This window comes from Martes martes, assembly GCF_963455335.1.
Source record: "Martes martes genome assembly, chromosome: 5".
NCBI classification, from domain to species: Eukaryota; Metazoa; Chordata; class Mammalia; order Carnivora; family Mustelidae; genus Martes; species Martes martes.
Genome location: NC_137892.1, coordinates 101614396 through 101631163, shown reverse-complemented (window position 1 = coordinate 101631163; position 16768 = coordinate 101614396). Strand labels below are relative to the sequence as shown.

Genomic DNA, 16768 nt, shown 5'->3' with positions numbered 1-16768 from the left:
TAATTCCATCCCTTTGATGTGTAGTGGTGCAGACATATACACTATGAATTCTAAACAGGGTTCATGCTCTTTGCCCCAAACAAAGAAAAGTCTCCTTTGCAGTCACGGATGGATAAGAAATCAGCCTTCATTAACGAAAGGATTGTAGGGTTCTTCTGTAGTCAAGATGACTATGTTAGTAACACTCTGTTCCCTATCCCCATTTAGAAGTTTCTGGTCCCTCCCTGGAAGCCATTTTAACATTATCTAGCAGGATATGTCCTCAGTCACTCTGTTGCAGGGAGTGTCACCATCTTCCCTACCACCACTGGCATCAGAGAATCTTGGTCTGTCAGTTGTGACAGATCAGGTTCCAAGAAACCAAGCAGTGTGCATGATTCATGAAAGCAGAATTTCTACCAAGCTACCTGCAATGCAGAGACTGGGCAAGGGATCTACCTTCTACTGTAAAACTGTTTTCAAAAAACCTAGAGTATAAAAAGGAATAAGAGAATGAAACCTCTATTTTTAAATGCTCAGGGTAAGATAACACACACAAATGTAACCAAAATATTTATTTCCACAGAAAAATTTAATTCTCAGGCTGCTTTTCAGAACAAGAAATTTTAAAGATTCTGAACTCTTTTTTAAAATTCTTGGTAAACTATTGTGTAAGGCTCAATATGATAAATATATACTGAGAATCTCAATCAGAGGTATGAACTTTAACAACCACCTTTATGGATGATGGCAGATATGTGAAACTGGAAAGGTAAAAAAGCCAATAAAAATCCACTTATTTTTTCCTGCTGTTATCCTGATTGCATTTCTGATACCATGCAGAAATTAGAGCTGAAAGTTATGTATAATATAAATATAGTGACTTTTTCCAAGATTGTTCATTTCTGTTACTTATCAGTAATATAACAGAAAATATCCCAGACTTTGGAGATAGATCCATGTTCAAATTATTAGCATTTTGAGTATGAGTGAATGACAAACATTCTAAGCCTCTGTTTCCCCCATCTGTACAGAAACAATAAAGCACATTAAGAAATCAAGAAATGGTAGCTACTCCTATTTTTAGAAACAGTGCTCAACCGAACTTAACTGTAGTGCTGAGCTGAACTTATCTGTAATAATCTCTGACACAATCATCTCCAGAACTACAATCTTTTGTCACCTAAATCTTTTCAGCCGAGGTCAATGTTGTATCAGAGAGAGGAATATCAGTAGAAAGAAAACACTAAGAAAAATTGTACAGAATATTCACCTCCTTGTCTGTCATTATTATTCTTACTTCATCCAGGATCTCTCTGCTACCTGGAGAGACTTCTTTTTCCAAGTCAAATGTTTCGGGAGAACTTAGTTGTGTCTCTGTAATTTATAAAATTAAAAAGTCATTTTCATTTTGTATTTTCATAGTTAAAAAACCAAATACCTATTCCCCCAAAGTTTATAGTGATTAATACTGATTGCAGTAGTAATACAGATCAGTCTGATTCTTCTTAAAGCTTTACTAAGGCATAATGTATATACAGAATAATTCACCAATTTTCAGTATGGGCAAATGTATATAATCTATACATGGTAACATTTTTTTTTTAGAGATACCCATATACAGTATCATTTATACCACATAATAATCGCAATCAAGATATAAAACATTGCTAGGGTGTCTGGGTGGCTCAGTTAGACATCTGACTCTTGATTTCAACTGAGGTCATAATCTTGGGGTCCTGAGATGGAGCCCTACGTCAAGCTGGGTTGTGCGTGTGGAATCCGCTTAAGATTCTCTCCATCTCCCTCTGTCCCTTCTCTCAATCCCTCCAACCTCCCCTTAAAAAAATATATAAAACATTTCTAAGCACCCTCCCAAAATTCTTATGTATCCCTTTGCAGTGAACTCCCCACTGCTTGGCTCCTTGCAATGACCAATCTACTTTACATTCCTACAGTTTTCCCTCTTCTACAATATTACATAAATGAAATCATACAGTGTGCCATCTTTTGTGTCTGACTTCTTTCATTTAGTATAATGTGTTTGAAAAGCAACCATGCTGTTACATATCAATAGTTCACTCTTTTTTACTGCTGAGTAGTAGTATTCCACTGTATGCAAGTATCACAATTTGTCCATTCACCAGTTAATCCATCTGACTTCTTTTCAGCATAATTCAGGTTTTTTTTTAATAGCTTTGTCTTTTTTTTTAAAAATATTTTATTTATTCATTTGACAGAGAGAGACCACAAGTAGGCAGAGCAACAGACAGAGAGAGATGGGGAAGCAGGCTCCCTGCTGAGCAGAGAGCCCGATGTGGGGCTCGATCCCAGGACTCTGGGATCATGACCTGAGCCGAAGGCAGAGGCTTAACCCACTGAGCCACCCAGGTGCCCCCATAATTCGGGTTTTAAAGCATACTTATTTTGACAGAAAACAAAAACATGCCAATGTTAGTTGTAAAGTTAAAGGGATGATTAGAGAAGACAGAAAATTGGGAAAAGAAATAGAAAATACATCCTAAACAAAGATATGCCTTTCTTTAATACATTCTTTAGGCAGCATCAATTCATTCAACATTAACTCAACAAATATTTATGAACAAATTCCAGGCACTATACAGACTACTAGTAATAAGGAGATGTAAGATGGTGTCCTTCATAGTCCAGTTCAGGAGTCAGCAAACTATAGCTCATGACCCAAAGCCAGCCACCTTTCTGTTTTTGTAAATAAAAGTATTATTGGAACACAGCCACACCCATTTTCCCCTGTATTCTATGCTTGCTTTTGTGCTAAAATGGCAGCACTGAGTAGTTTCAGTGGCAGAGATGAGTCATTTAGCCCACAAAACCTACTATATCTATCTAGTCTTTTATAGAAAAAGTCTGCCAACTTCTGGTCTAGCCACCCATCATGTAATATAACAAAAGAACAAGGGCGCCTGTCGTTTAAGAGACCAACTCCTGGTTTCAGCTCAGGTTGTGATCTCAGAATCATGGGATCAAGTCTCACATGCGGAGTCTGCTTAGCATTTTCCCTCCCTCTCCCTCTGCTCCTCCCACTCGTGCTCACTCTCTAAAATAAATAAAATAAATCTTAAAAAAAAAAAAAAGAACAGTAACTCTATGTCAAAGAAGGACAACTTCTTTGGAAAAGAAACTTATCTCAGAATTCACACCCAGTTATGTTCTTTCTTATCTAAACTGCACATCTTACTGATACTTACCTGCCTCACAAATACAATGAATGACCTAAGTTGGGCAAATAAAGTACCTATATAAGATACTGAGGTATCTTCTCAACATCAAAGAGGGATTAATAAATTTCTAGTGTTAACTATATTTTCATACCTTATTATTTTTTGAAAAATGAATATACATGCTCACACACACAGATTTTACCACCTTGGCAGAAAAAGGCTTACAATGCATAAACTTCAAAGTTATCTTTGTCAGGAGCCCCTCTACTTGCTACAGGAGATGCTGCCCAATTCAAGAATCATTTAATAAAACCAATTAAAAAAAAACGTTTTTGTCAAGTTTCCCTGAGATATTACCAAAAAAGACATTTAGTCTCTTAGAAAATAAGAGCTACTCATTGTCTGTACTACTGTAATAATAAAAAGTCTTTAATTAAACTTTCTGTGAATAGCTGAAATAGTCAACTATAAAGAAAAGAGAACATTAGCTCCTTAGAAATAAATAATACTAGTAGCATACACAAGGTGGGCATAAGGCTATAATCCTGTTTCTTCACAAAGTGAGTAAAAAAAGATGTTATAATTTTGAGTATCAGATCCCTGGAACTTTCAGAAATCTAAGACAAAACAAAATAGAGAAAATGGACTACTACACTCAATCTGCAATTCATCTATTTAGAACACACTGAAAACTCAAGTTTTCTGGAAAATTTAGATGGCATAGCTTCTAAATTTTATATTTATAAAGAGATTCAGGAGTCTGGCTTCATGGAGAAGTAGTTACACTTTCTCAGCAAAAGGAACAGTAATGTTATGGAAACCTTTTGCAATCTCATTTAGGAGTGGTTTTTGTCAGCAAACAGTTGGACTAATTTAATTAGCAAGCTAATGACAGCAAGTCATGATCATAAAAGTTATCTAACCTCAGTCCTGAAGGGCCCGCTTTTCCCTCTCTCACCAACTAGGGCTTTCAAAATTATTGTATTCACAGGTTCCTCCTGCAAAATCCCTGGGCAACATCACATGCCGTCATCTTAAACAAACTGAGTGACTTCTTAACAGGATGGCATAAGTCAGCAATCCAAGATGGGCGGGTGGTCGGAGGTAGGGGGTGGTCAGCTGTGGGAGTTGTAAAGTTTTCTTTTCACAAAGATAGCACAGCATTCCTGAGTGCTCCTGGCAAAATCAAAGCACTTGGTAGTGAGGTCTCTTAATGGATATCATCAGGCAGTTAATTCAAATATTTTATATGAATAAAGAAACCCACTTTCAATAGAAAGCAACATAATTAAACTTAAAAATAAGTAAAGAAAGGTCTTTTATGATATGCTTCCAAGTGTTTATAAATGTTTATAGGTCTTTCCTAAAATAATGTGTAAACTAAGTTTAAGGCTCCATAGGAAAAAAAAATTGAAAGAAACCAAAATAAGAAAACTATGAGTCTCTCTGACCCTTACAGGTAGGTTATATGAGACCCAAGGGAAACTAGGTATGACTTATGGTAACATGTGTACAATGCGTACTGCCCAAAGAGTTTAAACATTGATAGGAAGTCCCTTAATCTCATATGAATGAGGTTATTGATACAATTGGCCTCACTTTTAAGAAGAGCAAAAAAAGGAAATATAAGCTAAAACAAAATCCTTAAAAAGTAGTGGTTCATATCACAAAATAATTCTTCATATTATACAATGATTTAGCTCCAGAGTTCCCTTAGATAATGGATATCTTAGTTTATTTAAAATTATTTTGTGTGGTGGTGGCTCTGTCAGTTGAGTGTCTCCCTCTGGCTCAGGTCATGATCTCAAGGTCCTGGGATCCAGCCCTGCATCAGGCTCCCTGCCCAGCCAGGAGTCCACTTCTCCCTCTCTGCCCCACCCCTGCCCCTGCTCATGTACTCTCTCACTCTCTCTCTCAAATAAATAAATTAAATCTTTTTAAAAAATTATTTTGTGAGGACATCTGCGTGGCTCAGTTAAGTGTCTGATTTTGGCTCAGGTCATGATCTCAGGGTCGTGGGACTGAGTCCTGAAGAGTCAAGCCCCACATCAAGCCCCTCACTGGGTTCCACACTCAGCAGAGTCTGCTTGAAATTCTTTCCCTCGCCCTTCCCCCTCTCAAATAAATAAATCTTTTTTAAAAAAATTATTTATTTATTTGATACAGAGAGAGACAGCGAGAGCAGCAACACAAGCAGGGGGAGTGGCAGAGGGAGCCTGATGCCGGGCTCAATCCCAGGAGACCTGAGCCGAAGGCAGATGCTTAATGACTGAGCCACCCAGGTGCCCCTCAAATAAATAAATCTTAGAATAAATAAAATCCCATTAGCAAAAAAGTTTTTTTAATTTTAATAAATGAACGCTTGTAATTAAAACAAAAAATTATTTTTTTTGTCAAAATCTATTCATGTGCAACATGGAATGAGCATCTCTTATAACTAAAGTACGGAACACAAGTCTTTTCATCTCTACAATTAACAAAAGGCAAAGTGTGGTACTTAACCAGGTTAAATGCCTTATCTGAGATTAAAAGTAAGTCAATGACAGAACTGTGCACAAAATTCAATTTCTAGACTCCCTCTGCTATAAGGAGTGAATGGCATTGTAAAACTAGAAAAATCTGCTTAATGACAGGCATATTTGAGGACAGCCCAATCTGGAGAACCCATCAACCAAAATATAGAGTCCTCTTGCCTCTGAACGTACAGTTAAGTGCTACTCCTGATGCTTTGCTGCCATCTCTGAGGAGGCTGGTAAGCAAATGAGGAGACAAAGAGCATATTAATCTCAAAACTAAAACATCTGAGAAAAGACTGAGAATCAGAGCTAATGTCCATTAAAAAAGTGTGTGCATATATGTGTATATATATATATATATATATATATATGTGTACATGTACATATGTGGAGGAGATACACACACATCAATCACAATAAACCTCCAGAAAGTAGGTTGGAAAAACCAGGAAAATTAATAGGCACAAAAAGGTAGATAGCTAGGAATCAGAAATTCAATTAAGATCAGTGGGTTGCTTACCAGGACACACAGTGATTTCCTCTGCAGAACTCTCTGGCATAAGGACTGAGTTCCTCTTACTGGTCAAAGCAGCAATGCTGAAAAAGAACCAAACCCCAAGTGAATCCCAGTATAATAAATCAGAACACAGGGCCAAAAGCAATGGTGAGTCATTTACAAAGCCACAGGTAATCTGATACCTGCTGTCCAATACCACAAAATCACAACAGGGAAGCAAGGAATTGGTAGTGAATACTCCAGAACGGAAATGGGGAAAATAAACATGCTTACAACTCTGGCTGCAGCGAAATCACTGAATCCAAAGAATCCCCTTTTTGAGTCTTTACAAAAGAAAGTTGAAGGGTAAGGAATACCTGTGAATACCCTAGAAGACAAAAATTCCACTCCCATATAAGAATGTCAACAGGGGGCACCTACGTCGCTAAGTAGGTTAGACATCTGACTCTTGGTTTCAGCTCAGGTCATGATCTCACACGGGTTGTGGGACTGAGCCCTGCATTGGGCTCTCTGCTCAGTGGTGTGTCTGTGCTTAAAGATTCTCACCCTCTGCCCCTCGCCCTGTGCACACACTCAAGTGTGCTCTTTCTCTCTCTCAAATAAATAAATACATCTTTAGAGAGAGAAAAAAAAAGAATGTCAATTGTGTTTTATAGCCTCCATCTCAGCCTTCTGAAGATTAGATATTTATAAACTCCTAAGAGAAAATATGGAGATTCTCTTGACAACACACTCGCTTTCCCTCACCTTGCAGTTAAATTTTCTCTTTATCTCAAGATGTGGCTTTCCAAGCAACAAAAAGATACAATTCCAAATTGCCCTACAGCAAAACCTGCCTATACAAGTTAAATACCTCTTCTGAGAGTAACATAATTATGTACCGCTCCCATCATCCAACCTTTTAGTTTACCCTGTCTGTTCATGGAGTGCAATCTCTTCCTGACACAGGAACACATGGCTGAGAGATCTGAGCATCTGAGCTACCCCCCTCCATGCTTCACAGAGCTTTATGACTAGTTTGATCAAGTATGCAAGAGGATGCTTAAAAAATAAAACCTCACATCAACCAAGAACCACAGAGAAGAGAGACTAACCATCACTGATTCATGATAAATAACTAAATCCTGATAGGAAACCGCAAGTGATTTCTCTTTCTAAATAAAACATCTTATAACATTTATTGTAAACCCAAGCCAGACACAGTTTACTCTGCATGTAACATTAGGGCTCTATTCAAAGGGTCCATCACAAAACAATTTGCTGACATTTATAAAATGGGCTAATCAATTTGAAGTCAAACCACATTGCCTGCAATTCCAACTCTCTCCTGGTGACAAAGCATATAATCATTTATTAAAACTTACATCTGCTCTGCACAGGCTCACCACAACAAAGCAGAGGGACCTGGAAGAAGCAAAAGGCCTATTCCAGCTAAAACCACTTCCAAAACCGCCTTAACAGCGGGAGAATAAAACCAAACCATATTCTTCAGCTCAGAAAGAAATACCTAGTACTATCAATTTAACCAAAACCCTAAGAAGCACAACCAAATTACAGCAAATGGTAATTGGACCTCAACTTTCATATGAGAAGTGGAGGTCACTCAACACAAAATTAGCTCTTGAGTAATTCGCAAAGGTCAACTACCATATAAAAGGGAAAATCAAAAACCCGATCCAGTTGATAAGCACAGTTTGTAATCAATCAACCACTATATATTATTAAGTAAGAAGACCTAAGAAGGTAACCCCATCAATCAATTGGCAAGAATAACTGAGGAGGTAATGCAAATACAACAATTTAAGGGAAAAATAAGATACAACCAGATTAAAAGTGGCACAGTACAGGGAGTGAGGGTGACCCATGTTCTCTGTGACCTGAATAATATGAATAATAAAAAATATAAGTCTTAAAAGTAGACTTAAAAGATGTATGCAATTTGGACATGCAGATAAAATAAGCATAAGCAGAGGAAATCAAAGGAGACAGGAGGACTAGAAGGACTGCAAAAAAACTAGTCAAGAGCCTTCAGATTGTCAAAAGAAGCTAGGTTAAGAGAGCATCAGAATGTAAACACTTTTAGGAATGGTAAAAATGGGATACGTGCCAAGATGGCTGGACTATACCAAAACAACACCTTCTAAGATCTCTTCCATTCTAATATGCCAGGCTTCTATGAGATACATATTTGAGAACTGGAAGATAATGATTTTTTCTCAGTCTGTACTTATAAAGGAGCTAAAAGATCCCTGGCAAGCTGTTCCTGTACAGTCTCACTCATGTGTTTCATCTCTCTTACCCTGGCACCATCAGGGAATTCAAACCCAAAACAACTTATAATCTTACCTTTGTGAGGCAGGTACAGAGTTTCCTTCTTCAGAAGTTTCTTCAACAAATAGCCCTTGGGAAGACTGCAAAGAAATATAACATCTTAAATATACAGGCACAGATGAACTGGTTTCTCCTCTTTAAAAAAACCTTTTAATTGCTCAGCGTTATTACTCCACAATTAGCAGTAAGAATAAAACATTTTATGTAAGTCAGTAAGTTTCAGTAGAAAAAAGCATATCCTATGGAGTCACAAGAGTGGGATTCACATCACAGGTGGATCACCCCTTAACTCTGTAATCTAGGGTGTCACATCTCAATCTGTTTCCTCATCTTAAAACGATTAGACTGCCTCACAGACTGTTATTATGAGAATTTAAAAAGATAACATAGGTGATGTCCTTTGTAAAATGCAAGACACATAAATATTAATTGGTGAGTCAAATGAATCATGATTTCGAAAAAACAACTATAAAGTTCTGTTGCAGAAGGAGGAAACACAGAGAAAAGCCCAGTTTTCAATGGAAATATTTAACTGGGGAAAACGCAATCTGTGAAGAAGTCTCTCTGAACACAACCAAGCCATAACACAGAACATCCCAAAGGGAAGGTTATAAAGATTCCTTTTGCTACAAATCTGCCACTATGATTTTATTATCTGGCTACAAGGATATCTTTTTAAAAATGTAACAAATAGGGACTGTATTTTAAAAAATTTTTAGAAAATATTTATTTTCTATGATTAATAGTAAAGTTGGTGCAAAGGTCTACTCATTAAATGTAGGTGTACAGAAAAAGCAGCTACTGCTGCCTTAGGGAGACTTCGAAGAAGTACCTGAGCTGAGAGGCTTCTTCCAATAGATATAAAGCTACTAGCTGAAGTTTTCGGGGTCTCCTAACAGGATATAAATAACCTAAACAAGTTAGGCATCTCTGTACCACTCAGGCCAATAATAAAATATACTAAAAAACAGAAATAGCTGAGATGAGCCTTCCTTCAAAGGAAGATAAAGCTGTACAACGATCAGGAATACAGTCATTATGAAAAATGAGGGTTGAACAAAACCGTCAAAAGGACTAAAATACAACAGCAATAAATACGTCACCTATTTGGTTTGAATTCAGTAGTGATAAGTTTCATTACTGAAATACGAAAAAAAAAGTAGATACTGACACCTAGTGTCCATTTAATAGATTTTACCATCTTAAAATAACTATAGTTGACTAAACTTGGGCTTCAGAAGCCATCAAGGCAATGGTGAGTTATAAGATACCTCGATCTCTACCTTTGGCTAAAGCATACCTTTCTGTGTGGTTTTTTTTTTTTTTATTACTGTACACCTATTAAGTGCCAAGCTCTTATGAAAATCACTTTACATTATCTCCTTTAATCCTCACAAGAACCTTTTGAGGCAGAAACTATTAAAAGTTTTTTTGGAAATGAGGAAAGTGAAACTTTGACGGGTTAAACAATTTGCCCAAAATTACAAAGTTGGTCAAAAGTGGAGCTCGGATCGGACTCCAAAATACATGTTCTAACCATTATTGTTATGTTTACTCAAATAATCTTACAACCATTTCAACATAGAATTCCAAGAATGTCTTCATTTCAATAAATCATTTTTAATTTCTAAACTTATACCTCAATGACAGCAATCTGAACATAAAGGTAAAGTGAGGTTCTTCCAGAATATGAAAACAACATAGCAAAACAAGCAAACAAAATTTTATAATATCTAAATATAATCAATTTGAACAGGGACGCATGATATGAATATAACTTAACCTAAGGAAGCTGTGGCCCAATCAAGACGTTGAATTTGCCTAAAGAAATAAAACGTTAATGAAAAAGGGATGATAGTCTGCAATGAATCTAAAAAAGAAAAATCCAAAGATTCAGAATCAAGCAGTGTCTTCAACACCATGGTTTGAGAAGTAAAAATAAACAGACACATCATCTGGTCACCACAGAAATGTCCTCTATTATCATGTACTAGTACCTTATCGGTCTTTCTATAGACTAGTTGAATCATCCCTTAACTATTACCATTTCCTGATTACTATTTTCAGCCCTCTAGGTACCTTCATCCTAGGAGGTACAGTAGTAGATGGTAGACCTGAATACTGTGGTCACCAAAAATGTCTATCTTGCATAATAAATTAACAAACTGTCATTTGATGCACATATCAGCTTGAAGTTTGACAAGTCAAAGTCAGTTCTCACATCCCCCACACAATCTAGCCATTTCTGAAAAACAAATTCCAGTATCTGGACTGAAAAATTAAAGATCAGACCCAGAAAAGTAGTGACCACATCAATATGCTACTACTCCACTTCCCTGCTGTACGGCCATCAAGATGACCTCTCCATCTTCATCAACAAACCCTCTATTGTTTCTGTGATGCCAGAAATTAGTTATATGATTCGAAAGCCTTTATCACCTTCATATATATTTAAAGTGATTTGCCCGAAGGTGAATGTTTTTCTAAGTCCCTAGTTCCGGGAACCTTTTGCTATCTCTGTCAACCAAGGAGTCTCACAACTGGGCAGCTTCAGCAAAGTCATAACCAATAGAAAATGTTTAATAAGCACATAAATTCTTTATACCCACAGTTCCTGAAAGCAAAAGACCAATATAAGTGGTGAAATTACAACTGTAGACTTTCATTATTTGACTATAAAATTAGTAAGTTTATGTATTTTGTTTTGTTTTTTAAAGATACTATTCTGTGTTGGCAAGACTTGCAGTGAACTAGGCATTTTCATGCATTGCTGAAAGGAAGGAGTACACATATGAGCAACCTTTCTGAAATGCAATTTGGCAATAAACAGCAAGTCCTATTTTTATGTTCATAGCTCCTTAATCCAGAATCTTCCTTGCTCCCTATCTCTAAGAATAATTATTTTATTTATCTTTTTAAGATTTTATGTTTAAAAGTAATCTCCACACCCAACATGGGGCTTGAACTCACAACCCCAAGATCAAGAGTTGCACATTCCACCAACGAAACCAGCCAGGCTCCCCAAAGGATACTAATTGTAACTAAAATAGTATTTTATTTAAAAAAAGATGTTTATCATAAGCAAAATATCCAACAATAGGAAAAGGGTTAAATATTATGATAAATTCATAAACCAGAATATTACATAGTCATTAAAAGTGAAATCTATAAATAATTTTAACATAAGAAAATGTTTATATAATGTAACTTAATACAAAAATATAAAAAAATACAAAAATATGGTATGATGGAAACCATATAAAAATAGGTATAGAAGATAAGATGAAGGAATATATCACTAGATAACAGGATTGTGAATGCTTTCAACTTTATTCTTTAAACTTTTCAGCATTTTTCAACAGTTCTGATTTCTAAAATAAATGTTAATGACAATGACTAGGTTGTCTGCCTGGTCTCCTTTTACCGAGGCCAATACGTCACCCCTCCTACTGTATTATAGCAGTGGACTCAGCCCTTTGTACAATTTGACACAGACCTCACTTTAGGCCACAGTCAACTGGGCTGGTGAAGACTACTAACTGCAACGGGGCGGTTAAGTCCTTTCCTAGAAATCTGAAATTGGTATTGAGAAAGAAAAAATCTCCTTTAACCTGTATTTAAGTTTGGGAGTTGTGGGATCAGTGTCTTCCACCAACCACTGTGAAAGAGAAGCAAATGAAGCCAATACACAGGGGAGAAAAATGAAGAAGATACAATACAGCAATGAGATACAGAAAAATTATTCTAGACCCTATACCTTGTCCATGCTTGGTTACCATCCTGTTTCAGAATTTATGAGGCACCTGATTTCCTTATGATAAAGTACTCTTTTTAATTAAACTAGCTTGATTTGATTGGTTGTGGCCAAATAGTACCAATCAATAATACTATCAGTAGTAGTTGGTGGCCAGCACAGGGAAGTTAGAGAACTTCAACCAATGGCCACCATTAGGTTCTGAACATTTCCAAGCCATTCCAAAGGCATTGCTTTCAAATGTCAGAACTTGACAGAAGTCTATGTTCTACAACTCTGGCCCCTTGGATTTTCAAGCTAACAAAATGAATTACAATAAATCATTCAACAAATATAATAAATAAATGTTCATTCTTTAGAGTTTATTTATTCTCTTAAGTGGAAGTCTCTCTTAGTTGCAAAGAACTAACAAACAAAACATGTTATAAGCACAAACTAACCTTCCTTTGGAAAAGAGCCAAGTCACTAGAAGAACTGTTAAGAAAAATGCTTTTTCTTTCTATACAGCAACCTTTCCAGAATGTGGATGAATAAGGCTCCTGAGGAAGAATGATTCTCACAGGTACCCTCAATGAATGGCCTTCTGATCCCTTAGAGAGAACTACCATTTAATGAGTGCCTATAATCTCCTAAGCATCATAGCAGACATTTTACATAATTCACTTTAATTATTAAAACTACTGTTCATGAACTGCTATTCCCAATTTACAGATGTAAAAACTAAGATTCAGAGAGGTTAAATGGCTTGCTCAAAATTCAAACTCCAAATCCATGCTCTCTACACTATACTATGATGTTTCTCATAGCTTCCATTTCTTAAACCCTTATTATAAGAGAAATAAACAATAGGAAAACAAAACCAAAAACTCAGAGCCCAAAAACAGAAATAGCAACAAAGAACAGTACAGTCATAAAACAGAATACTCTTTAAACTTATAGTTTATACAGTTTGTAACTATATGATTGCTTTTATAATACCCAGAGGAAAAAAAAAAACAGAACATAAGCTTTGATATATAATACAATCTATAGATATGTCAGAAAAAAACTGAAAGACAACCTAAATGTTCCCAAACAGGGGACTGTTTCTGGTAAATAAGAGAAAACCACCACAAGCAAAATAAAAAATATACCATCATGTGGGGTAAAAAATATACTGGAAAATTATCTACTCTTCATATCAAAAAGGACCACTTCCCCTAATAAAGAGTACCTACAAACCACTAAGAAAAAGACAGTTGAAACGGAAAAATGCCCATAAGATCTAAACAGACCGAAAAGGAACTATAAACGTGTTTCAACAGCAACCCAATAACAGAAATGCAAATTAAGACTGTATTGAGGGGCGCCTGGGTGGCTCAGTGGGTTAAAGCCTCTGCCTTCAGCTCAGGTCATGATCTCAGGGTCCTGGGATCGAGCCCCGCATCGGGCTCTCTGCTCAGCAGGGAGCCTGCTTCCTCCTCTCTCTGCCTGCCTTTCTGCCTACTTGTGATCTCTGTCCATCAAATAAATAAATAAAAATCTTAAAAAAAAAAAAAAAGAAGACTGTATTGAGATAGTATTTTTCATTCCTCAAATTGGCAAAGGTCAGAAAGTCCTGATAGTATTGATTTGGAATTGGTAGTGGGAAGCTGGTACTGATACACTGTTGTGAGTGTAAATTGATACAATCTCTATGGAAGAAAATTTGGCAAGAGTAACAAAATTGTAAAAGCATATGTCCTTTGATCCACCAATTACATCTACAAGAAATTATGCAAATATTTCCCATGTGGATGAAACATCTTCATATAAAAGTAATCAGTGTTTGTAACAGTAAAATACTAGAAACAACCTAAAAGTCCACCAAAGGGGTACTGGATAAAATAAACTCATCTGAACACCACATATTACACACCCAAAAAAGGAAGAAATTCTTTATGTATGTGTGCTATGGAATGTTCTCAGAAATATTTCAATGAAGAAAAGCAAGGTGCAGAATAATGTGTAGATTATGGGGTCATTTGTGTAAAAATAGGTGAGAAAAAGAGTATGTATACAGATCTGTTTGTACCACATATAATATCTTAGAAGGATACACTAGAAACCAATACAGGTTGACTTCAGGGAAGGGACTGGTTGGCTTGAGAAGGGGACAGGAGACAGACTGCATTGACATCTTTCCGATCCATGGGCCATATGAGTATTATTACCTATTCAAAAACTTATCTTTTTAGAAATAATAAAAATTTTAAAACATAAAAAATAAATTATGATACATCCATATATAGAATAATGTTTTCAAGTATACTTAATAGGAAAAGATTTAACATAAACTACTAAGTGGGAAAAAGAAACAGCTTATACATTAGAGTCTGCATTTTGTAAATTTTAAGAGAAAAAATATTTTAAAATGCATAGAAATAATGATTGCCTCTTGGTCTGAAATTATGGGCAATTTTTTCTTCTTTACACTCTTCTGTACTTTCCTAATTTTCCATAGTGAGCAGGTGTTACTTTAAAAATCAGGAAAAAAGACCACAAAAAGAACAAATAGCTATAATAATCCTTGTTTAAACTGTGAATAAATCATCCTTAATCACAGCATCGCTGACCCTTACCTGACCATGACTGGTTGTTGGTTCTTCCTCCAACAAAAGTTTCTCTTTCAAGCTTTTAATTGGGCTTTCTTGGAAATCCTTGGTTTTTGAGTGCCAGACAGATGCCCTAGACTCCTGCCTCTCCTCTTTGTCTTCATCTCCCATATCTTCTGAGATGCCTTCATTTTTTTCACTAGCCTGATCTCCTTGGCCACATTCATTCTGGATCAGAGAAGGAGGTCTAGGTAACACTGGTTCCCCAAACCCTTTTTTTTTAAAGAGCTGCCTCTGAGCCATTTTTAGGCTCTTTTGATAAACCTCCAACTGGCAGAGAATGACCTTGGTATATTGGTTAGGATCTACTCCAGCAGGGCAGAATGGAATACCCCAGAAGTAGTGCACAGTGCCCCCAACATCCTGGGGACCTTTGGCATCTGCTGGGATAGGCAGACAGTGCCTAGATGTGTCCCCCCTACCCTGGGCAGCCTTGTGAAAAACACAACCCCTCCCAGTACTTTCCTGTGGCTTCCCACACTGTGTGTGCTCAGCCAAGTGGCCAGTACATCTGTCAAAACATTTAACGTTCTCATTCTCAAACACTGGCTGGCTTGACTGATCCCAGCTTCCTGAGCTGCCAAAGACCGGCTCCTCTTCAGTTTTTTCAGTGTGGTCCCAAGGCTCCTCTCTTTCCTCAGCCTCGTTTCCCTGACTGATATGTGAGCCTTTAAACAGTGATGGAGGTACCAGCTGCCATATGCCTGTAGGTATTTGAGAAAAAGTAGGGCTAAGGACAAACTGTTCTTTATTAAGAGGGCTTGGTAAGTAATCACTTACCAAGAATTACATAATGTGGGTAAAAGGCTCTTCTTTGTGCTTAACCAAATGTTGACTTTTCCTTGGAGATAAAAGTATGCTGGGTATTAGTGAGATCTCAACTATTTTCAGATTTAACCTCTTTAATACCACCAAAGGGATCTGGGGCATTTCTGTATATCTACTCTCAGCACGAGATCCCTGTGATATAGTTATACTTGATGAGTGGAAGGAGTCAGAACAGGGAGACATGCCTTCAGTGGTCCCAGAGTCTGCAGTTTTCTCTTGGTGGGACTGTGAAGATGGTCCAGTGGCCAGAGGTCGAGATCTGGTAGCAGAAGCATCAGAAGGCCGGCAACTCTGAAACAAGTGATCCCACACCAGACCAGGTTTATTATTAAAATAGCTATACATGAAGGGTCACAGGAAGGACAAAACAGGGAAGCCACTGTCCCCTAAGAGATTCTCCTGTCCAAAACGTAGATGCTCAATTCAAATGACTTTCACAATGTGTACCAAAAGCTTACTATGTGCAAAATGCTATAGTAGATCACTATACTAAGTCCTTTTCTAATATAGAAACATGAATGACATAAAGGATGGCTCAGGATCTGCCACTGGCAAATATCCTTCACATTTAAAATAATTTCAAATATACATATTCAAATCACAATTTAACATTATTTGAAAAATGTTTAACTGCTCATTTTTCTTTCCAAAACCCTCCTCTAGTTTCTCATTGCCTTTGCTCTCCCCCAAAACAGGAGAGGTAAGCACCTTATCTTGCTCCCTTTTAGCTTCTTGGGACTTGGTAACTCTTTTCAAAAGCTGCCAACTACTAAGCTCTCTTAAACCATGTATTGAAAATCCGTGGGGTGGAAGAAAACTCTTTCATATAAAATTAACAGAACACTTCAAATTGGGTTCACCAACAATTCCACAAGCACTTTAAAAATTATTATGGGAAATATTTGTTAGTTAAAAACCCTATGAACTACTACAGCTAGTTCCTAATGCAACTGTAGCACTGCAGAAGTAATAAAAATATATATACTGCTGATCAAGCCTCACAAACATTT

At 36.7% G+C, this 16768-nt stretch overlaps 1 protein-coding gene across 1 annotated transcript in view; it reads right to left on the bottom strand.

Annotated features, from left to right (window-relative positions):
• UIMC1 (ubiquitin interaction motif containing 1) overlaps nt 1-16768 on the bottom strand; it is a 130191-nt gene that overhangs the window by 43428 nt on the left and 69995 nt on the right. Inside the window, exons 5-9 of the mRNA XM_080803896.1 lie at nt 15944-16049; nt 14898-15634; nt 8559-8623; nt 6216-6292; nt 1253-1356 (exon numbers count right to left, since the gene is read on the bottom strand). Coding sequence (XP_080660022.1) covers nt 1253-1356; nt 6216-6292; nt 8559-8623; nt 14898-15634; nt 15944-16049 — 1089 coding nt within the window. The remainder of the gene's footprint in view (nt 1-1252; nt 1357-6215; nt 6293-8558; nt 8624-14897; nt 15635-15943; nt 16050-16768) is intronic.